Source organism: Meleagris gallopavo, chromosome 2 (assembly GCF_905368555.1).
Source record: "Meleagris gallopavo chromosome 2, MGAL_WU_HG_1.1, whole genome shotgun sequence".
Lineage (NCBI taxonomy): Eukaryota > Metazoa > Chordata > Aves > Galliformes > Phasianidae > Meleagris > Meleagris gallopavo.
This window is the reverse complement of record NC_139405.1, coordinates 90,727,507-90,744,632: the sequence shown is the minus strand read 5'-3', so window position 1 is coordinate 90,744,632 and position 17,126 is coordinate 90,727,507. Positions and strand designations below refer to the sequence as shown.

At 40.6% G+C, this 17,126-nt stretch overlaps 1 protein-coding gene across 7 annotated transcripts in view; it reads right to left on the bottom strand.

Annotated features, from left to right (window-relative positions):
- Positions 1–778: 778 nt before the first annotated feature.
- Positions 779–17,126, bottom strand: part of ERICH1 (glutamate rich 1) — a 90,512-nt gene continuing 74,164 nt past the window's right edge. For 2 of the 7 annotated variants that reach the window (XR_014881578.1, XR_014881571.1), the window contains exon 7: positions 10,698–17,126. Coding sequence is in view for 1 of the 7 variants with exons in the window: in XM_085217941.1 (XP_085074067.1) it covers positions 1,862–2,025; positions 3,808–3,888 (245 nt within the window). In the remaining 6 variants the exon portion in view is untranslated. Of the gene's footprint in view, positions 2,026–3,807; positions 3,889–5,782; positions 5,881–10,697 lie in introns of those variants that run through there. The other 5 variants (XR_014881572.1, XR_014881573.1, XM_085217941.1 and 2 more) reach the window with 5 other exon arrangements.

The window sequence follows — 17,126 nt, the reverse complement described above, 5'->3', positions numbered from 1 at the left end:
TATTCAAAGCAGTTCTCATGGTAAAAATACATGGTCCTCATGAGCTCCATTTTCATGATGCAGTAAAGTGAGAATGTGACCTTAGTCAAGTTGCCAATTATTTTATTTTGTTCTATATCTTCTGAAAATTATACTGTGCTTATATTTAAAAATTGCATCATGTTATTATACTTAGCTTTTATCTAACAGAATAGTCCATATTAGCATAGTAATGGAACTGATAACAGCTACTGATTTTGTATTCACCTTGCATGGGAGCAGGAAAATAGTCGATAAAAACAGCTCACAAAGATCATGTGCTTTGATTAGAAAGCCATACAGATCTCATATGGGAGGAAGGTGTCCCATTTGTATCTTCAGTAAATGTGATTAAACAATTTCCAGATATGTCACTTATTTTTGTCAAAACAGTCCTTTCTAAAATAATTTCTTGTAGGGAGAGGCAGAAGATGAAACATTCCGTTACGTGACTTTTAACGTTAAATATAAACAGAAGGCTATAGAAGAAGTTTGTGTCTTAGTAAAGTGTAGAAAAATATCAATTTCTAATCTTCTTCAATTTAACCACAGTGGTAGGAGAAAGACAGACATCTCTTGGAGGGGGTGACAATAGGATATAGGAGCCAGAACAATTCTGAAAAGGACAGGTAAGGACTTCAACCTGAGTCCACGTGTGGTTTGTAATGTTGCGCTGAACAATCTGAAGACTTCAGATCATTCAGCTGTGAAGGATGCCCCTTAGTGGTTGAATATAAATACTGTTGACAGAAGAAACAAATTTAAACACTGAAAAAAAATATATTTGCATTTATTAAGTGAGAACAAAGGATTTCAAACAGTAACATATGCATAAAGACATGTTTATACAGAGCATTGGAAACAGTTGAAAAAAAATGCTAACCGACAGTAACAGAACATTCCTGAATAAGCTATTATATTGAGTAATAAGAACAAGAAAGCAGGGGAAAAGGAAGGAAGGTTAATCTCTATTTTAATCAGCATATATATTTTGAGATGAGGGGTTTCTGCAGAGGAATACAATCAGATGTTTGGCTCTACAACAAAACTCAGCCCAAAATTTTTACTGATCCTTTCAGAGTAGAGTGTTTCTGCAGAGGATTACACAGTCATCTGGACTGCTGTCATGGTTCCTTTCCCGCAATGTAGTGATGGTGGAGCCTTGAGACATCTCTGCTGCTGCACAAAGAAATCAGCATGTGCTACAACGCACACACATTTCTATACAAAAGGCATTAAAAAGTTTAAGATTCGATATTAATGATTAGAGTGCACGATTCCTGTAACTCACACAGATGTTTATTTCTAGTTAGACATAAACGTACAAACAGCCTATGGAAGATTCTCTTCATCTGGTTTGACTCTTATCATGAGGAATTGTTTCTGGTTTTTTGTATTGTTTTGTATTGTTTCTGACTGTCCTTTTCAAAACCAGCCTTTGTATAGGAGTCAATTTGCAAAAACTGTAGCAAGGTGATGCTAAATAAGCATAGCACCCTCATCCATCTGTTTACATCTACTCTGACTTAAACTGTACTATATACATTTGGACGTCTCTTTATGTATATGCTGAATAATAAACAAAATCACGGAATCACAGAATTGCAGGGGTTGGAAGGGACCTCACGAGACCACCGAGATCCACTGTATTTACAAGTTCCTGGAAATCTGATTTCCATTAGTCATGATACCTTTTTCTTCCCTGAAGAAGTCTGTATTCTTTCATCTTTTTAACTCTGCATGTAGAAATCGAGGCTGTAACGTGTCTCATTACCTCCACACCAGCAATGGAGACAGAAAAGCTACTCGTCAGCATTACTGACACAAGCATTTACTTCTCAGGTCACATCTCAGCACAGCTTAAAGGGTCACGGAAAGTCTCTTCTGTTGAGCTAGCTGGTGTGTGCTGTAGCTGGAGAGACTGATCCCAAGCGTGCCCAGGAGCAAGGCTGCCCGTTGCAGCAGTACATCTGATGAGTTGATAACTATTTTTCCTGCAGCTTGAGTCTATAGGGAAAACAGGGCAAGTTATTATGCTGATTCCGCTGATTTCAACAGAAAAGCTCCTAATTCAATGATGCTCCCTAGAATGTTAGTTATAAATCCAGGAAAGTAAAGCTAGAAGGGATCAGTAACATCTTTCACTAGCTTCACAGGTAGCACTGGACCAAACAGACAAGTTTTAACACAAACTCTTCAAGTGTGACAAAGAAGCAGGAAATGCCAATCAAAGTAAAGACAAAGTGCATTATTTATCAATTCTCAGAGTAACAATAAGAAATTAATTGCCTAATGGAAGTACACGATACACCAACCAAGAAGATGAAATATAATTGCATGGATTCTCTATAAAGCAAAACAATTTCTTACACATATTGACACTGTGAATTAAAAAATACTGCACATCTTTCTAGTTGTGTCATTTCTTACACAAAACCTTAATTCTTTAAGCTTTGTAATCAGTGGATGAAAAGCATGGTACCACTGAAATGATTCACAAAGTTCTCATTTCGAGGAATCTAAGATTCACTTTCAGATTCTATGTTCTCTGTGTGAGCTTAAATAATCAGAGCTCAGTGCTCAGCTGTGGTTAACAGTATGGCTACTTTAGCAAGGGCATAAGTACAAACAAAAGAAATTCCAAATAAGAACGCCATGTAAGTTGACATCTAAAGGTATGTAGAGAGGAGTGAAAGTTCATTGCTAGGAATGAAACACAGTATCTCTAGCTCAGCTATGTCACCTCTCAACCACTACAGATTACAATTCTGAATACAGATAACATTGCTCAACAGCTGTGAGATTATCCAACAGAAGAATACAACACTCTGTAAATATGAGGATGTGGTGTACAATAAGGAATATACCCTACTTTATAATATCTTTTCTATGAGTGTTTTATTCTTAATTATTTAGTTAAAGTATTTTCTCTATCTTATTTTTTCTTCATTTAGTAATGAATACTCGCGTCCCTCAACACTTCAGCTCATAGAATCACTAATGTTGGAAAAGACCTCCAAGATTATCCAGTCCAACCATTCACATAACACCAATATTTCCCCTTAGTACAACATCTAAATGTTTCTTGAACATTTCCAGGTACACGGAGCCCACGACCACCCTGGGTAGGTCAATACTATTGGAGGCTTCTTTATCATCCTTATGTCCTTATACATAAGGAAGAGATTCTTCACTCTGAGTGGTGAGGCACTGGCACAGGCTGCCCAGAGAAGCTGTGGATATTCTATTACTCGAGGTGTTCAGAGCCAGGTTGGATGGGGCTTTGGACAATCTGATCTAGTGGAAGGTGTCCCTGCCCATGTTAGGGAGGGATTGGAACTAGATGGTTTTAATTCCAAGCCAAACCATTCTGTGATTCTGCAGTCATAATCATAGAAGTTGGTTGAACTGTTTTACTGAGAACTTATTACAAATTCTTCAGAACCCCACCATTCTCATTCCTATTAATGTTTTCCTACTGCTCCAAACACACAATCAAAAGTGACAGAGAAGTAGTTTTAGTTTAGGCACTGCAGAAACACAAGTTTCTTTTAAGTACTCTGCACTTCGTGTTCCAGCATGATCCCAATTATCAAGAATTATCATAATTCATTTACTTTCCAGCAGAAGCTTAATTAAGACCTCTTTGAGTTTTTATGAATGTTAACCCAACAGAAACCAGGATTCCCTTGGGTTGGTCAGGCAAAAATTTGAAACAAAATCCATCTGAGCAAGAAAAATATTTCAACAATCTAATTAAAAGCAGAAAAAGAGTTGGAATTTTCATACCTGCAGCAACCTTATATACCCAGGTGTCATTCTCCGCAGAGGGATAACCATTATTTCTAAGTCTTTGTTGAATTTCAGTTCCTGCAATTTTAGGACACAGAAAATATTACTAACTCCCAAGGATTTTTTTATACTGACCTTCAAATGAAACAGAAGATTAAATTTAATATGCTTTGTTAAGAGTACCAGAGTACTCCAAGAAGCAACATATGCAAACATTTCCTCCTTACCTGATGCTCTTTTCCCTGTAGGTTCCTTAAATGCTAACATCGTACTCATATATAAAGCCCAGCTGAGTTGCATAACCTGTCACATGTGATCTGTCTGCAAAGCTTAGGTGTTGGCAGAGGCTGCAAGTGTCTTGCCTGGGGCTAGGTATGTCTGCAATATTAGAAAGCTCTCTGGGAATGTCTGAAGCTCATTAAGAAAGCAAAGCAACAGCTGACCTCTTTAAGAACAAAAAGGCCTAAGCCTGTTTTATAGATAGCACTGGACTTAAAAAAAGAGGTCATTACAGCATTTTGTATCATAGACTGACAATGCAAATAGGATTGGATTGCTTTTATGTGACTTAGAGTATACGTTTATAGGACAACCTGTGTAGGAAGCTTTATTCAGCCATGACCCAAGTTGAAAGGATGTGTTAATAATATAACGAGGTTATTTGGAAGCACATTTAAAAATAATCTTTCTTTTCTGGGAGCGATCTCCTTTACCTGGTGTTATGCATGTTCTTGCCTCCCTTTTCAACTGCTGAAGTTTTACCTCTAGAAAATATGTGATCTAATATTTATTTTTACTATTAGTACTACTTTCTCTTAACTGTGACTCAGTTCAGCTCCTGGGGTGGTAAAATCTGATCTACAAAATCAATTTCTCTTTCTTTAAGAAGTTTCCATGGATAGACTGTAATGAGAAAACTCTTCCTTTTCACCATCAATATATGCAACCTTGAGTAAGGATAGCAAGGCACAATTCAGCTCCAGTTAGTCACACTTCTAAACATGTAGGATAAATCTTCAGGAGATGTCAAGCAGCGTAGCACCAGTGTGCTCTGCGAGACCACATCAGCGTTCATCAGAAGTGCTCGACAGAACGGTGCTGATTTACACCCCTGCAGGCTCTTTCCTATGGCATTCCAAAGCTCTGTAACATGCCTGCCATAAACTAGCACAAAAATGAAAGGTTTCTACTTGGAGAAATATTCTACATTAGGCATTCTGCAGTGATATCAGTTATCAAGAATTACTGTAACTCATTTACTTTTCAGCAGGTGTTTAATTAATGTTATAGAAAGGAGTGATGCTACTTTATTCTGAGGCTCTGGCTTGCGGGTAGATTTCACCTTTCTCTTGCCACACCACATTTATACCATATGAACTCTGTTAGCATCAGTGAAGTTATGTCTTCTCCGCTGAAAAGCTAAGGTAAGTTGCACTGGTTTTATAGCATAAATCTAAATATTAAGCAGGAGAGTGGGAAATTGCTTATCTGGACCTTTTAAAATACACACTTGAATGGTGGTCCCATGCTAAATCTTAACTGTTGCGTATCTCAGCTGTAGGAAGTATGTTGTTTCTCATTAATGCAATAAAATGGGGAGCTCGCTGAAGTTCATGGAAAGCCTTCTTCCTGATTTGGGTTCACGTTATCATAACAGGAGACACCACTGAAACACAGTGCATTAGTGAATGTAAGTCACTGTGCCTGTACAAACAAGTTCAAGCTTAAAATCTACACTGGAAAAAGGCAAAGCCTCTTCTCCTTGTTTCTGTTTCTCACAGTCTGCCAAATGTTATTCTTTCTGTACAAGAAAAGCACCCAGGATTGCTGCCCAGAGCAGGTTTCTAAAGCCTGCATTTGTATGGAAATAAGGAATGCAGATTTTTTCCTTTAAATTTCCCGTCTTGCTCATATTCAAAGCAGTATCACAATTTCAGTAGAGTTCAAAAGGCATTACTAATCATGTTTGTACCTGTGTGATTTTTTTAGTTCAGAGAATGGCAGTGGGGAGGAGGGCTTCCTGGGGCACGGTGTTCAGACAAGGAGAACCTCCCATCCAGCATCTTTCTGCTAAAAATAAAAGGGAAACAGGATGCCTTGAATGCCACAGATCTTTTAAGAGTTATTTCTTGGCTGTGCTCAACATAGTTAAAGAGAAAAATGTTTTCTGTAACTGAAGGTGTCACCAAAATCTGTATGACTTTCCCAAGGTCTCTAAAAGAACCGCATGCCTGGCTTCTACGTTATTTCAGTTCTTTGAACAAATGGAAATCTGCTTCAATTCCTTTGCAAGTTCACATCCCAGAAAGGAACCATGACTGCTACATCAGCCAGAAGTTCTGGAGTTCAGATCCCCTCCACAGTCACTTCTGGGTTGAGCTGAGGGTGGCTCTCATTACGAGAGAAATTTGCTCTCTTGGCAAATACACGAGGATCCTGCTAGCATTGCAGACTGCTCACCTCATTCATCTACTGGCACCTTTGTTGCTTGATAGACAGTTTTCTAATAGGCAACAAGCAGGCACAAATGCAAATTACTTGCTGGCATCCACCCTTCCCTCCCCGTTCCAGAATTAAAGGTGAGGAATTCTTTGACCCAGCCCATCTGTATTTATGACCTTGTGTTCTATTTCAGTTAAGAGGAGAAATCAATGATGAAATTAAATGTTTCTTGATGTAAACCCATGCCTTCAGGATGAGCATGTGCTGCTTTCCCAAACGCAGTAGGAGTCAACTAAGGTGAACAACTTATTTGGACATACTTGGAGATTGGAAGGAACCTCAAAGGCCAACTAGTGCCAATCCCCCTAGTGTGGGTAGGGACTTCTTCCACAGGACCAGGTTGCCCAGGGCCCCATCTAGCCTGTGCCAGTGCCTCACCACATCGTTTGCCTTCCTGAAGCAGAGCAAAAGAGAAGCAATGCAAGCTGGTAGTGTGCAAGAGACAGAGCACAGGAACAGCAGCTGGCAAGAGCAGCATCTTTTACCCACAGAGCTGCAGCCACATACAGCTGCTCTGCAAAGGATGCTGAGTTGGGTTCACATGCATAAAGATCCATCAGTTGAGTCTGCAGCTGCCTGCAAACCCCAAGTCTAATATGGAGAGTAAAAATGCAAAGCAGAGAGGAAGGGGAAGAAGAGAAACAATAAAAATAGGGAAAAGTGAAATCTACTCACTGGCCATTGGGAAGAGAAGTGACAGGGGACCCAAGCAAGCAGCTTTCCCAGGGCCTCTCTCCAGTGCCACAGATCCCCTCATTCCATTCTCATGAAGAAATGACAGGTTTAATTGCTCAAACTCCTGCTGGTGGTTTTTGCTCATGATGCTGCTATTGCTGAGTGCTATGTGCTGTTGAGACTGGTGCTGCCTCTTCACCTATCACTACAGTCTCTGAAGGCAAATTATTAGGGCCCCAGACAATGACAATAAAAGGGGGCAAAGACATGTGATGGCAGCAGTCACAAGAACCCACCACTGCCATTTTGAAAGTAATTCAGATATTTAACTCAAGAACTACTTCCCAAAATTCATCATCCTTACATAGGCTTGGATGGAGGAATGTGGCCAGGATTCTGAACTCACAGATGGCTTCCACTTCACCTCTATGTATAGAATGGGAGTAAATACAAAATACTGCCTCTGTGTGCAAATGAATTACATGAAGAAAGCAACTCAGTAAAGTTGCCTCTATACACAACCATATGATTATTTGGGGGCTTTTTTTTTTTTACTGAAACAGATATTAGATCTGAGAGTACTTCCTCACAAATCATTCTACGTGTTATTTAAAAATTAAAGCTAAGTTCAAAGGAATTTTGCCTGACACAAATGTAACTAAAACCACCAGCTCTTCGATGGTAAAAGGATTAGACCCCACAAGCGCATCAAAGAAGGCCATGGTCCCGCCCCAAAGTGCTTACAATCCATTTAGAAGCAGGTGGGTGCCAACAGATGGAAGAGCACTGGGAAACAAAGAGAATATAGTGCTTGGCATGCGAGGCAATGTTCCCAGCTCACTCACAGTCAGACTGTTTCCAAATTTTTGTGGGCGTTGCAGCAAAGCACGGTGTTAAGGAGGGATCTGAAGGTAGTTAATGAATTTTAAGATGATAAGACAGGCAAGGAACAGGAACAACGTTAGTCATAGTGTTGCATTACACAGTACTTTCTTTGTGGAACACAAAATGAGGGTGCTGTATTGGAATATGTTGCTGGTGGAAGTAGGAAATGCTGTCAATAAAAGAGGAATGGAATACCATGTGGATGAACTGAGGCATAGATCACCAACTGTCAACAGTTCAGCCCTCAAAGTCATCTAAGGTTACGGATAGACAGTAGCAAGAGACAGTTGCTGAGGCTTATGGAGTTACCAATGAAACAGCATAAACTACTCATTTACTTCATGCTGTGAATTGACTAGTTCATTTCCCACAGCTCCAGTTCCAAGTGGTTACTTCTGTATTTGCAGCCTGCCTACCCACATTGCTTTGATGACATCAAAGGACAGAACAATAAAAACAGACAAAAATTTACCAGCAAAAATCCCCCATATAATAGCAGAAAATCAGGCTAATTTCTGCTATGGGGAAAGGAGAACAACTGCTCTGAAAGAAAATTGTACATTAGAAATTACTGCAGACTGTACCTGATAGAAATTGCATAAAAAGAAGAAAAAAAAAAAAAAAAAAGGAGAAGAATTGTCTCAAAAGACTTCTAAGAGACCTTACTAGGATGTGGAAACAGGAAAAGTGATCCTGGAACTTTTTTTTTTTTTTTTTTTTTTAAGTATTTCCAAGTAAAGATAAGTAAGCGTTGCTGTCACTGGCAGTAGCACAGACATAGCAAAAAATGCATAAAATGCATGTGTTTCTGGGCTGGATTTCTCTCTGCTATCTTAGACCTGTATAGCACAGATGCCTGCCTCTAAACTAGCTGCTCTAAACAGCCACCGCAATATAGCTATTTTACATATTGATGTTGTGAACGAAAAGAAGTGATGATGGATAATACAGTGAGATGATGCAGCAAGCTCAGATGTAGACATCAACAGTGTAAATGCAGTCACATGGATTGCTCTCCATTCATTATAACAGGAGGAGTTCAAAGTAAACTTGATATGAAGAATAAACCTGGCGGCATATTACCTGAAGAAATTATACAAGGTTATCTTGTTCAACCTTGCAAATGGAAGACAGGGAGGCATTTGATTCCTTCCTATAAATGCAAAGGGAACAAACACCAGAGAAAGTGCAATGCTGCTTAGGCCAAAGGCTAATACAGCACCAACAAACAATACAGCCATGAGGAGATTTAGTGTAGAAAGAAGGCGGCTTCTGATGAAGCATGGGTTTCTGAAACTTTACAAAAAAGAAAGCAGATAAAATAGTTTTAACACGTAATTTGGCTTTTCTTCTGTACCCCAAGACTGTATGGTATAACATAGAAAGCTCATGTACTGTAACAAAGCAGGTGCATAAATCTGTAGTAGATACCTGATTCATTACTAGCTGTGTTAAATCACAGACACTGGGGACCATACGACAAAAGCAGATTCTTTGGAACACTGCTACTCCTATTGCAGTGCCTAGCAGTAAAGAGCTGCCAGGTTTATGGCAGTGTAAAAGCATTCAGAAAAATTACTCTTAGATTCATAATAATACAAGACATAGTAACAAAATGACTCATCCTCATTCTTCTTTATATTACACTGAACTTCTACAGCACAGTGTTCAATTCAAAAGTCCAGGTAGGGTTACATGCACACTGTAGTTAGCTGCCTTCCTACAAAGTTTTCCTCAGGGCACAAGAGCTCTCCATCCCCAGGTGTAGGAAGTCAGGAAAGGAAGGCAAGAGACTCGTATGGCTGAACTGGGACCCGCTGGTCAAACTGGAGAGTAAGAAGAAAATGCACAGGCAGTGGAAAACAGGGACTGGTAACCTGGGAGGAGTATGGGGATGCTGCTAGGCTGTGTAAAGGTGGAGTCAGGAAGGTCAAGGCCCAACTGGAAGTGAAGTTGGCAAGAGGTGCAAAGAAAGACTTCTACGGGTATGACAACCAGGAAAGGAAAGTCGAGAGTGTACCCTCCCTAGTGAGCAACAGCCAGACTAGTAACAGCGAGCAAGGAAAAGGCTGATGCATTAAACATATTCTTTTGCCTCAGCTTTCACTAGTGACTGCTGTACACACAGCCCTGGAGTGGATGGTTTGGAAGTTGGGAGTGAGGAAGTAATGCGCCTAACCACTGTAAGCAAATATCAGGTTTGCAACTGCCTGAGGAACCTGAACATCCGTAAGTCTATGGATTACAATGAGATGCATCCCAGAGTCCTGAAGGAATTGGCTGATGTAGTCACCAAGCCACTCTTGATGATATTAGAAAAGTCACTGTGGTGAAGTGAAGACTCTGATGACTGAACAAAAGGCAATATAGCACCTATTTTTAAGAAGGATGTAAGAGATGACCCAGGGTACTACCAAACTTTCAGCCTCAGCCTCACCTCCCTGCCAGGGAAGATCCTCCTGGAAGTTGTGCATACGGAAGAGAGGGAGGTATACATGGCAGATCCTATCTGACCAACCTTGCTGCTTTTTATGATGGTTTAACTGCATCAGTGGACAAGGGAAGAACCACTGATGTCATCTATCTGGACTTCAGTGGCCTTTGACACAGTCTCCAATAACATCCTTCTCTCCAAATTGGAAATATATGGATTTGATGAGTGGACTGTTCGATAGATGAGGAACTGGTTGCAAGATCATACCCAGAGAGTGGTGACTCAATGTCTAAATGGAGATCAGTGATGAGTGGTGTCCCTCAGCGGTCAGCACTGGGACCAATTCGCTTTAACATCTTCATCAATAACACTGACAGTGGGATTGAGTGTGAGTTTGTGGATGATAGAAAGCTGTGTGGTTCAGTAGACATGAGGGACGGGATGTCATCCAGAAGGACCATAGACAGACTTGAGCAGTGGGCTCAGGTGAACCTCACGAGGATCAACAAAGCCCAAGGTCTTGCACCTGTGTTGTAGCCACCCCCACTATCAGTACAAGGTGGGGATGTAAGGACGGAGCACAGCCCTGCTGAAAAGAATCTGCAGGTACTGGCAGATGGCAAGCTGGACATGAGCCAGCAGTGTGCCCTTGCAGCCCAGAAAACCAACTGTTTCCTGGGCTGCACCAAAGGAAGCGTGGCCAGCAGGTTGAGGGAGGTGATCCTATCCCTCTACTCTGTGCTGGTGAGACCTCACCTGGAGTGCTGTGCCCAGATGTGAAGTCCTCAGTACGGGAGATACATGGATCTGTTGGAGTGTGTCCAGAGGAGGGCTGCAAAAATGATCCTAGGGATGGAACACCTCTCCTATGAAGACAGGCTGAGAGCTGGGGCAGTTCAGCCTGGAGAAGAGAAGGCTCTGGGAAGATCTGATAGTGGCGTTTCAATATCTAAAGAGGGACTGTAAGAAAGAAGGGGACAGACTCTTTAGCAAGATCTGTTGTGATAGAACAAGAGGAAATGGTTTCAAAGTACAAGAGAGGAGATTTAGATTGGATAAAAGGAAAAGAGAAGGCTGTGGGGAGACCTCACAGTGGCCTTCCAATGCTTGATTTATCTACATCAATTATTTTGGGAAGGTTCTTATCTGGCAAGCAATGAATAGAATTCCAGTGGAGGTCCTGGAGGTCCCAGTTAACCCACGAATAAGAGATGTAATGCACTGTCTTGCAACAGTCCCACTATTCAGAGCATGTGCAAATACTTCAGGAAGGTAGTGCAATGGAAGCACGTACAGTGCCATGCTGACAGTTGTGAAGAAGGTGGGTATATTCATCCACTGTAATGCCATTCTTCAACTCCCATCTCACTGCTGATCTGGCTAGAGAAACTTAGGCAGCACTCACAAGACAATTAATTACTCAAGAGCATATCTAGAAACAAGGCATTAGACTCTTTCCTGTGAAGAGCCTGAAACGTCCACTTAGAAAAGATGGTGCAAAGCTTGTTAAGGAATAAGGCACGATCCCTCACTCTGCTCTCCTTCACAAAGTTCACTAGATCCATCTACCTCAAGACACCCATCACATATTGGCTCGTGTGCCAGGCTGAACAGGTGCTTCTGGCTAGTGGTGCTCAGTGGGTGTTTGTCACTGTGAGAAACAATACGAGAAAATTTATTACAATCTGTGGTAAGAACTCTTCACACTGTGTCCTTTGTTCCCTCTGTGGCTGATGTGACAGAAAGCTTGACTGTCAGATTCCATGGTCTCGCAGACTTCCCTCACTCCATCTGCAGAGGATCTCAGATTAGGAGTGGCTCCATCACATGGAGATCCAGATCTCTTATGCAGCTTGATACGCAGCAAACAGCTATACTGACATGCTGGGTTGTTACTTATCCAACACATGTATACACACAGCCTAGAGCTTTTGGAATTTGAACCATTTGTAAGAAACTGAACAGTTCATTCCTACCAGTTCTATACTGCTGCTAAGAACTTTTCTCATCAGTAAATCTGTGCATATGGGCAGATGCACGTGCAGCTACCGAGCAGGGCTCTTTTCCCTCCTCCTCTACATCCCACACTGACATCCTATTACACATTTGTCAAGTTTTCAAAGTGAATCACACAAATGAGAAATCTTAAGAAATAGCCTTCTGGCATATAATTCCAGAAGTATTTAGGTGTAATAGCTGAGGTTTAGAAGCCCATGAGATCTGCTTTGATGCCTGCAAATGGAGGCTTGTGAACTATCATATTTTACGTGTGAGAAAGATCCTAATATACAATAAGCCCTGTACTTAGTCCATACCCTGCCATCTGTAACTTGCTTTTTTGTATCTAGGGTCACTTCTAATTTATCTCAGAGCAGCACTGCAATATGAAAAAATCTACAGTAAGGATGTTTGGGGTACTAGGATTCCTGAACGGAAAAGGTTTTGTTTTAAGATAATATGGATACATTCAAGTAATGACCATAATTTTAGTTCTGCTTCTAAAGCACTGATTTACAACAGAAGAACACAACTTCAGTCAACCATTACACTGGTACATCTCTGTTCTTTTCAAACACTATTTTCAAATACTCAAAATGTGTGGGTTGTTGTATTCCATATGGTTTTACAAATCCTAAAAAGACAGTTTGTAAGTTTTTTGCTGTTGTTTTTTTTGTTTTTCTTCAAACTCAAACTTCAAAGCACCTGACCTACCTGCTAAAACCTGAAGAATATCCTTGTGAGAGGCATGTGCTATCACAGTATCAGTGAATCTTGAGCTATTCTAAAATGCAGAACTTTATAAAAAATTTCCATTACTGTGTAAAGAAATGCATCAGAACGTCAAGAAGTTCTAAATCATACTGCCCATCCCACTAGTTTTATGATTTTCTTGCCCTCTTTTTCAAATGTTTTAATAAAAAAATAATTAAAAAAAGACATTTTGTTACTTACTGCAATTCAGTAAGATAAAAATTACTGTAGCCTTCCAAGAATGATAGAAAATGCTTCAAAGTTACAGGTTAAATTACATTTAACCTATAGTGGATTTAGTGAAAACTTTCTGAGTTAAATTTATGTTCTCATGCAGTTTCTGATGCATTCCCTTGTTTTGTTTCCTTGTAATTGCCCTCACATTGCCAACTACGTACAGTTTCCATCCATGATATCTGTGTTCCTATTTAAATGCTCTAATCCCTTAATAAGACTTCTATTATTTCTGGAATGGCATTGTGCCAGCACAGTTGTGGCTACTTAGCAGGATCAGTAATCTATTTTTAGGCATAATCCTGAGTAAAGGTACATTTCTCGTGTTGTGAACTCTCTAGATGAACACTGGAAGATTCTTTCATCAGCATCAGTAGAGTGTAAAACAATCTATGCAGGAGGTAAAGCATGAAAAATTCATTAATCAAAGGAGTAGCATTTCTATAATGTTTATTTTTTCATTATGCAGTCTTTATTCTCATTGAGTGTTGTGGCTGTCTGTCTGTGAAGCCAAACAGAAATGATTGAAACAGAAGTTAAATTACCTAGAGGTGGAAAGCAAAACAAGAGGGGAACAGTAGTGAACGCTTGCATTTAAACATGACACAATGGACTTAGGACTGATTGCTCTCTTCAGAGATTTTATCTCCCATGACACAATGCTAAGGATCACTAGGACCAGACAGTATTCACCCAACAGCTCTAAACTAACTGAGGGATGAAATAACACAACTGCTAGCTGCGGTGTGTAACCTCTGGGAACTGCGTCAGTATCAGAGGCCTGCATGGTGGTAAAATGGATCATTTTAACATAGGGATCCAGAGGTGATCCAAGGAACTACAGGCACAGCACTGCCAACGGGTCCAGAGAAGGGTTTTTCCCTTTGGGGTCCTATATGGAACCAGAGTTGGACATGATGATCTTTGTGGGTACTTTCCAACTCATGATTCCATGGTTCTATAAGACCACCACACCTGATGTCTTTGTTCACTGCAAGAAAAAGAATGACCAGACACACGAGAAAATATATTGTGCAACAGTCCATAAAACTTCTGCAAAGGAAAAATCATTTCACAAGCCCACTGCCTTTATGACAAGTGGTTAAGCTGTGTACTAAGCTGGATTTTTTTGAATTGAAAACAAAACAAAACAAAACAACTTGTAAAAGGAGATCACATGGGCTAAGAAGATCCTCCTTTGTATGAATAAGCAACTAAAAGGCACAAAAACAAAAGCAGAGATGCAAGAGTCCCACTGGAAGGAAATCACCAATGCAATCTTATGGGATTTCGTGCCAAGATCTGTGCTGCTCAGCAAAGTCCTGAATGACCTTAAAATGTGATGAATAATGGGAGAACAAAGACTGCTGATTCCACTATGTTTATTACAGTGACTACAACTGAAAGCTGACTATGCAGAGCTGCAGAAGCACAGCTTGATCATGAACAACTTGTGACAAAATGGCAGACAAAATTCTACGTGAGGCACAGCAAAGCTGTACACACAGCTACGTAGGCTAATTAAGAACATTAGGAAATCAAATAGCATTTCTATGAAATTGCCAGCTCAGTAAGGGGTCAAGAAAGCAACCAAATCATTTTACTGCAGGGGAAATAAAAAACAGTTCAAACGTGTGTGGTGAATCTGTGTTTTTAATAACATGCACCAACCACTAAATCAGGCTGCCCAGGACTCTATCCAACACCTCCAGAACTTCCCTGGGCAATGTGAGCCAATGCCCCACCATCCTCTAAGAGCTGCTGTGAGATATCCCCTCTTCTAGTTTAAAGACATTCCTCATTGTCCTATCACTATAAGACAATGTAAAAAGTCAGTCTCTTTTCTGCTTATAAGCTCTCCTCAGGTACTGGAAAGCCACAATAAGATCTTCCCAGAGTTTTCCCTTCTCCAAGCTATACAAGACCAGTTCCCTCAACTTTTCTTCAGAGGAGAAGTGCTCCAGCCCTCTGATCATCGTTGTGGTCCTCCAACAGCTCCGCATATTTCTTGTATGACATCCTTCAATTCTTCCCAAGGCACCCATCCCTGCTTCCACTGCCTATACTTTTCCTTCTTTTTCCTCAATTTAACCAGCAGGTCGTTGCTCAGCCATGCCAGTTTCCTGCCTCCTCTCCTTGATTTCTTATGCTGGGGAATGGAAGAGTTTTTATGTACTCAGAAAGGTGTCCTTAAAGATCTGCCAGCTCTGTTCCATTCTGATGTCCCCAAGGACAATTTCCCTGGGGGAGATCATCCAGAATTCCTTATACAACTGGAAGTTCACTCTCCTGAACTTCAGTGTCCTGACTCCACTTTTTGCCACGCCTATCTTCTTCATGATCATGAACTCAATCAGAGCGTGGTCAATTCAGGCTGCCCCCATCTTAACCACTTTAACAATCTCCTCCACACTGATGAGCAGCAGGTCCAGTAACACTTCACCTCTGCTTGGTCTGTCCAGTACCAGGACCAGGAAATTATCCTCAACTTTTATACAAAAGTCCTTTGCTACAAGAAACTGCTTTTTACACTGGCCTACAGAAAGTGTTCAATTTACGCTGTTTTTCAGAATCCTCTTGTGCTTGATCTCCTACAGTTTGAAGCATGGATCTTGGATCTTAGTGTCCTATGTTTTTGTGAGCTTTAAAAGCTCAGTGGAAGCTTACTTACTCACAGTGTAATACTTGGAAAAAAAAAAAAAAAAGTATCACAATAAAAAAGCAAAGCAAACAAGAGAGGATGCTGTAATTTCAGATAGACAGCTGTAAAATTGCTTAGTAAAGATAGTTAGAATTTTTTGTTTGTATTTCTTTCCAATTGCAATACAGAGTTGAATGGCTTTGGAATGATACAGCCATCTGTCTTGTGGGTGCCTGGAGGAAGCTTCTATACCAAAGCAACACTGACAGTTATACAGTAATATCCTGCTGCACAATGCTATTGAACTGAGAGTTGGAATGCAGTTATTTCCACCGTGTGAGGGCTCTGCACAGAACAGAATGCTCAGCTGCAATGACTCTTGCTCACTCACAAGTATACACACTGCCAGACTGGGAATGAAAGTTAATACTCCTGCAGGGCATAATGGATGGCAGTGCAAACACACGATTCCATGCACTGAGAAAATATCCAGGTCCACAGATTCAGATTTAATACTAGAGAAGAGAAGGAACAGAAACTGTGTGTAAAATGCCTTTATTGGGTAGGTTTTCAGATGACTTATCCTGCATACTCACAAAGCATAACAACAACAAATTGAGAGACTCAGAAAAAAAGAAGTTAACAAGGATTTCTTGGCTTCAAACAGAAAAATTCCTGTTCAAAAGCCTGCAGTACAAAGCATCAATAATTTGTGAATAACTAAATCCTATGAGTGGATCAGCCCTGGACAACTGGCTCTGCATTAAGGTTGATGAAGGACCCTGAGTTGTTATTCAAAAGACTATCCTCTTAGAGATACTTGCTCAATGCCATCTCAACTTTGTGACTTTCACCTTCCAAGTTTCTCACCACTCTCATCTGAAAGTACAAGTCTTAAGTAGTTCACAAGAACGATGCTAAATAGAACAAAACAGATTTGAGAATCATTACCTGCAGGGGAAATACCAGACTCACACATGCACAGCTCCATTTCTGCTTCTGTCCCATTCACCTCACCTTGATAAGTCATTGTTTCCAGCTGTTTCCCAGGACCTGGCCATGCTCAGGCTTCCATCATACATTACATGCCAAGTAGTTTGAGACTGCTTTTCACTCTGCAGAGCAGGGCTGAGCCACCTTACACATCCAGTAGAGGAGAAGCCTTGCAAATTATTGAGAAAGTGGATTGGACAC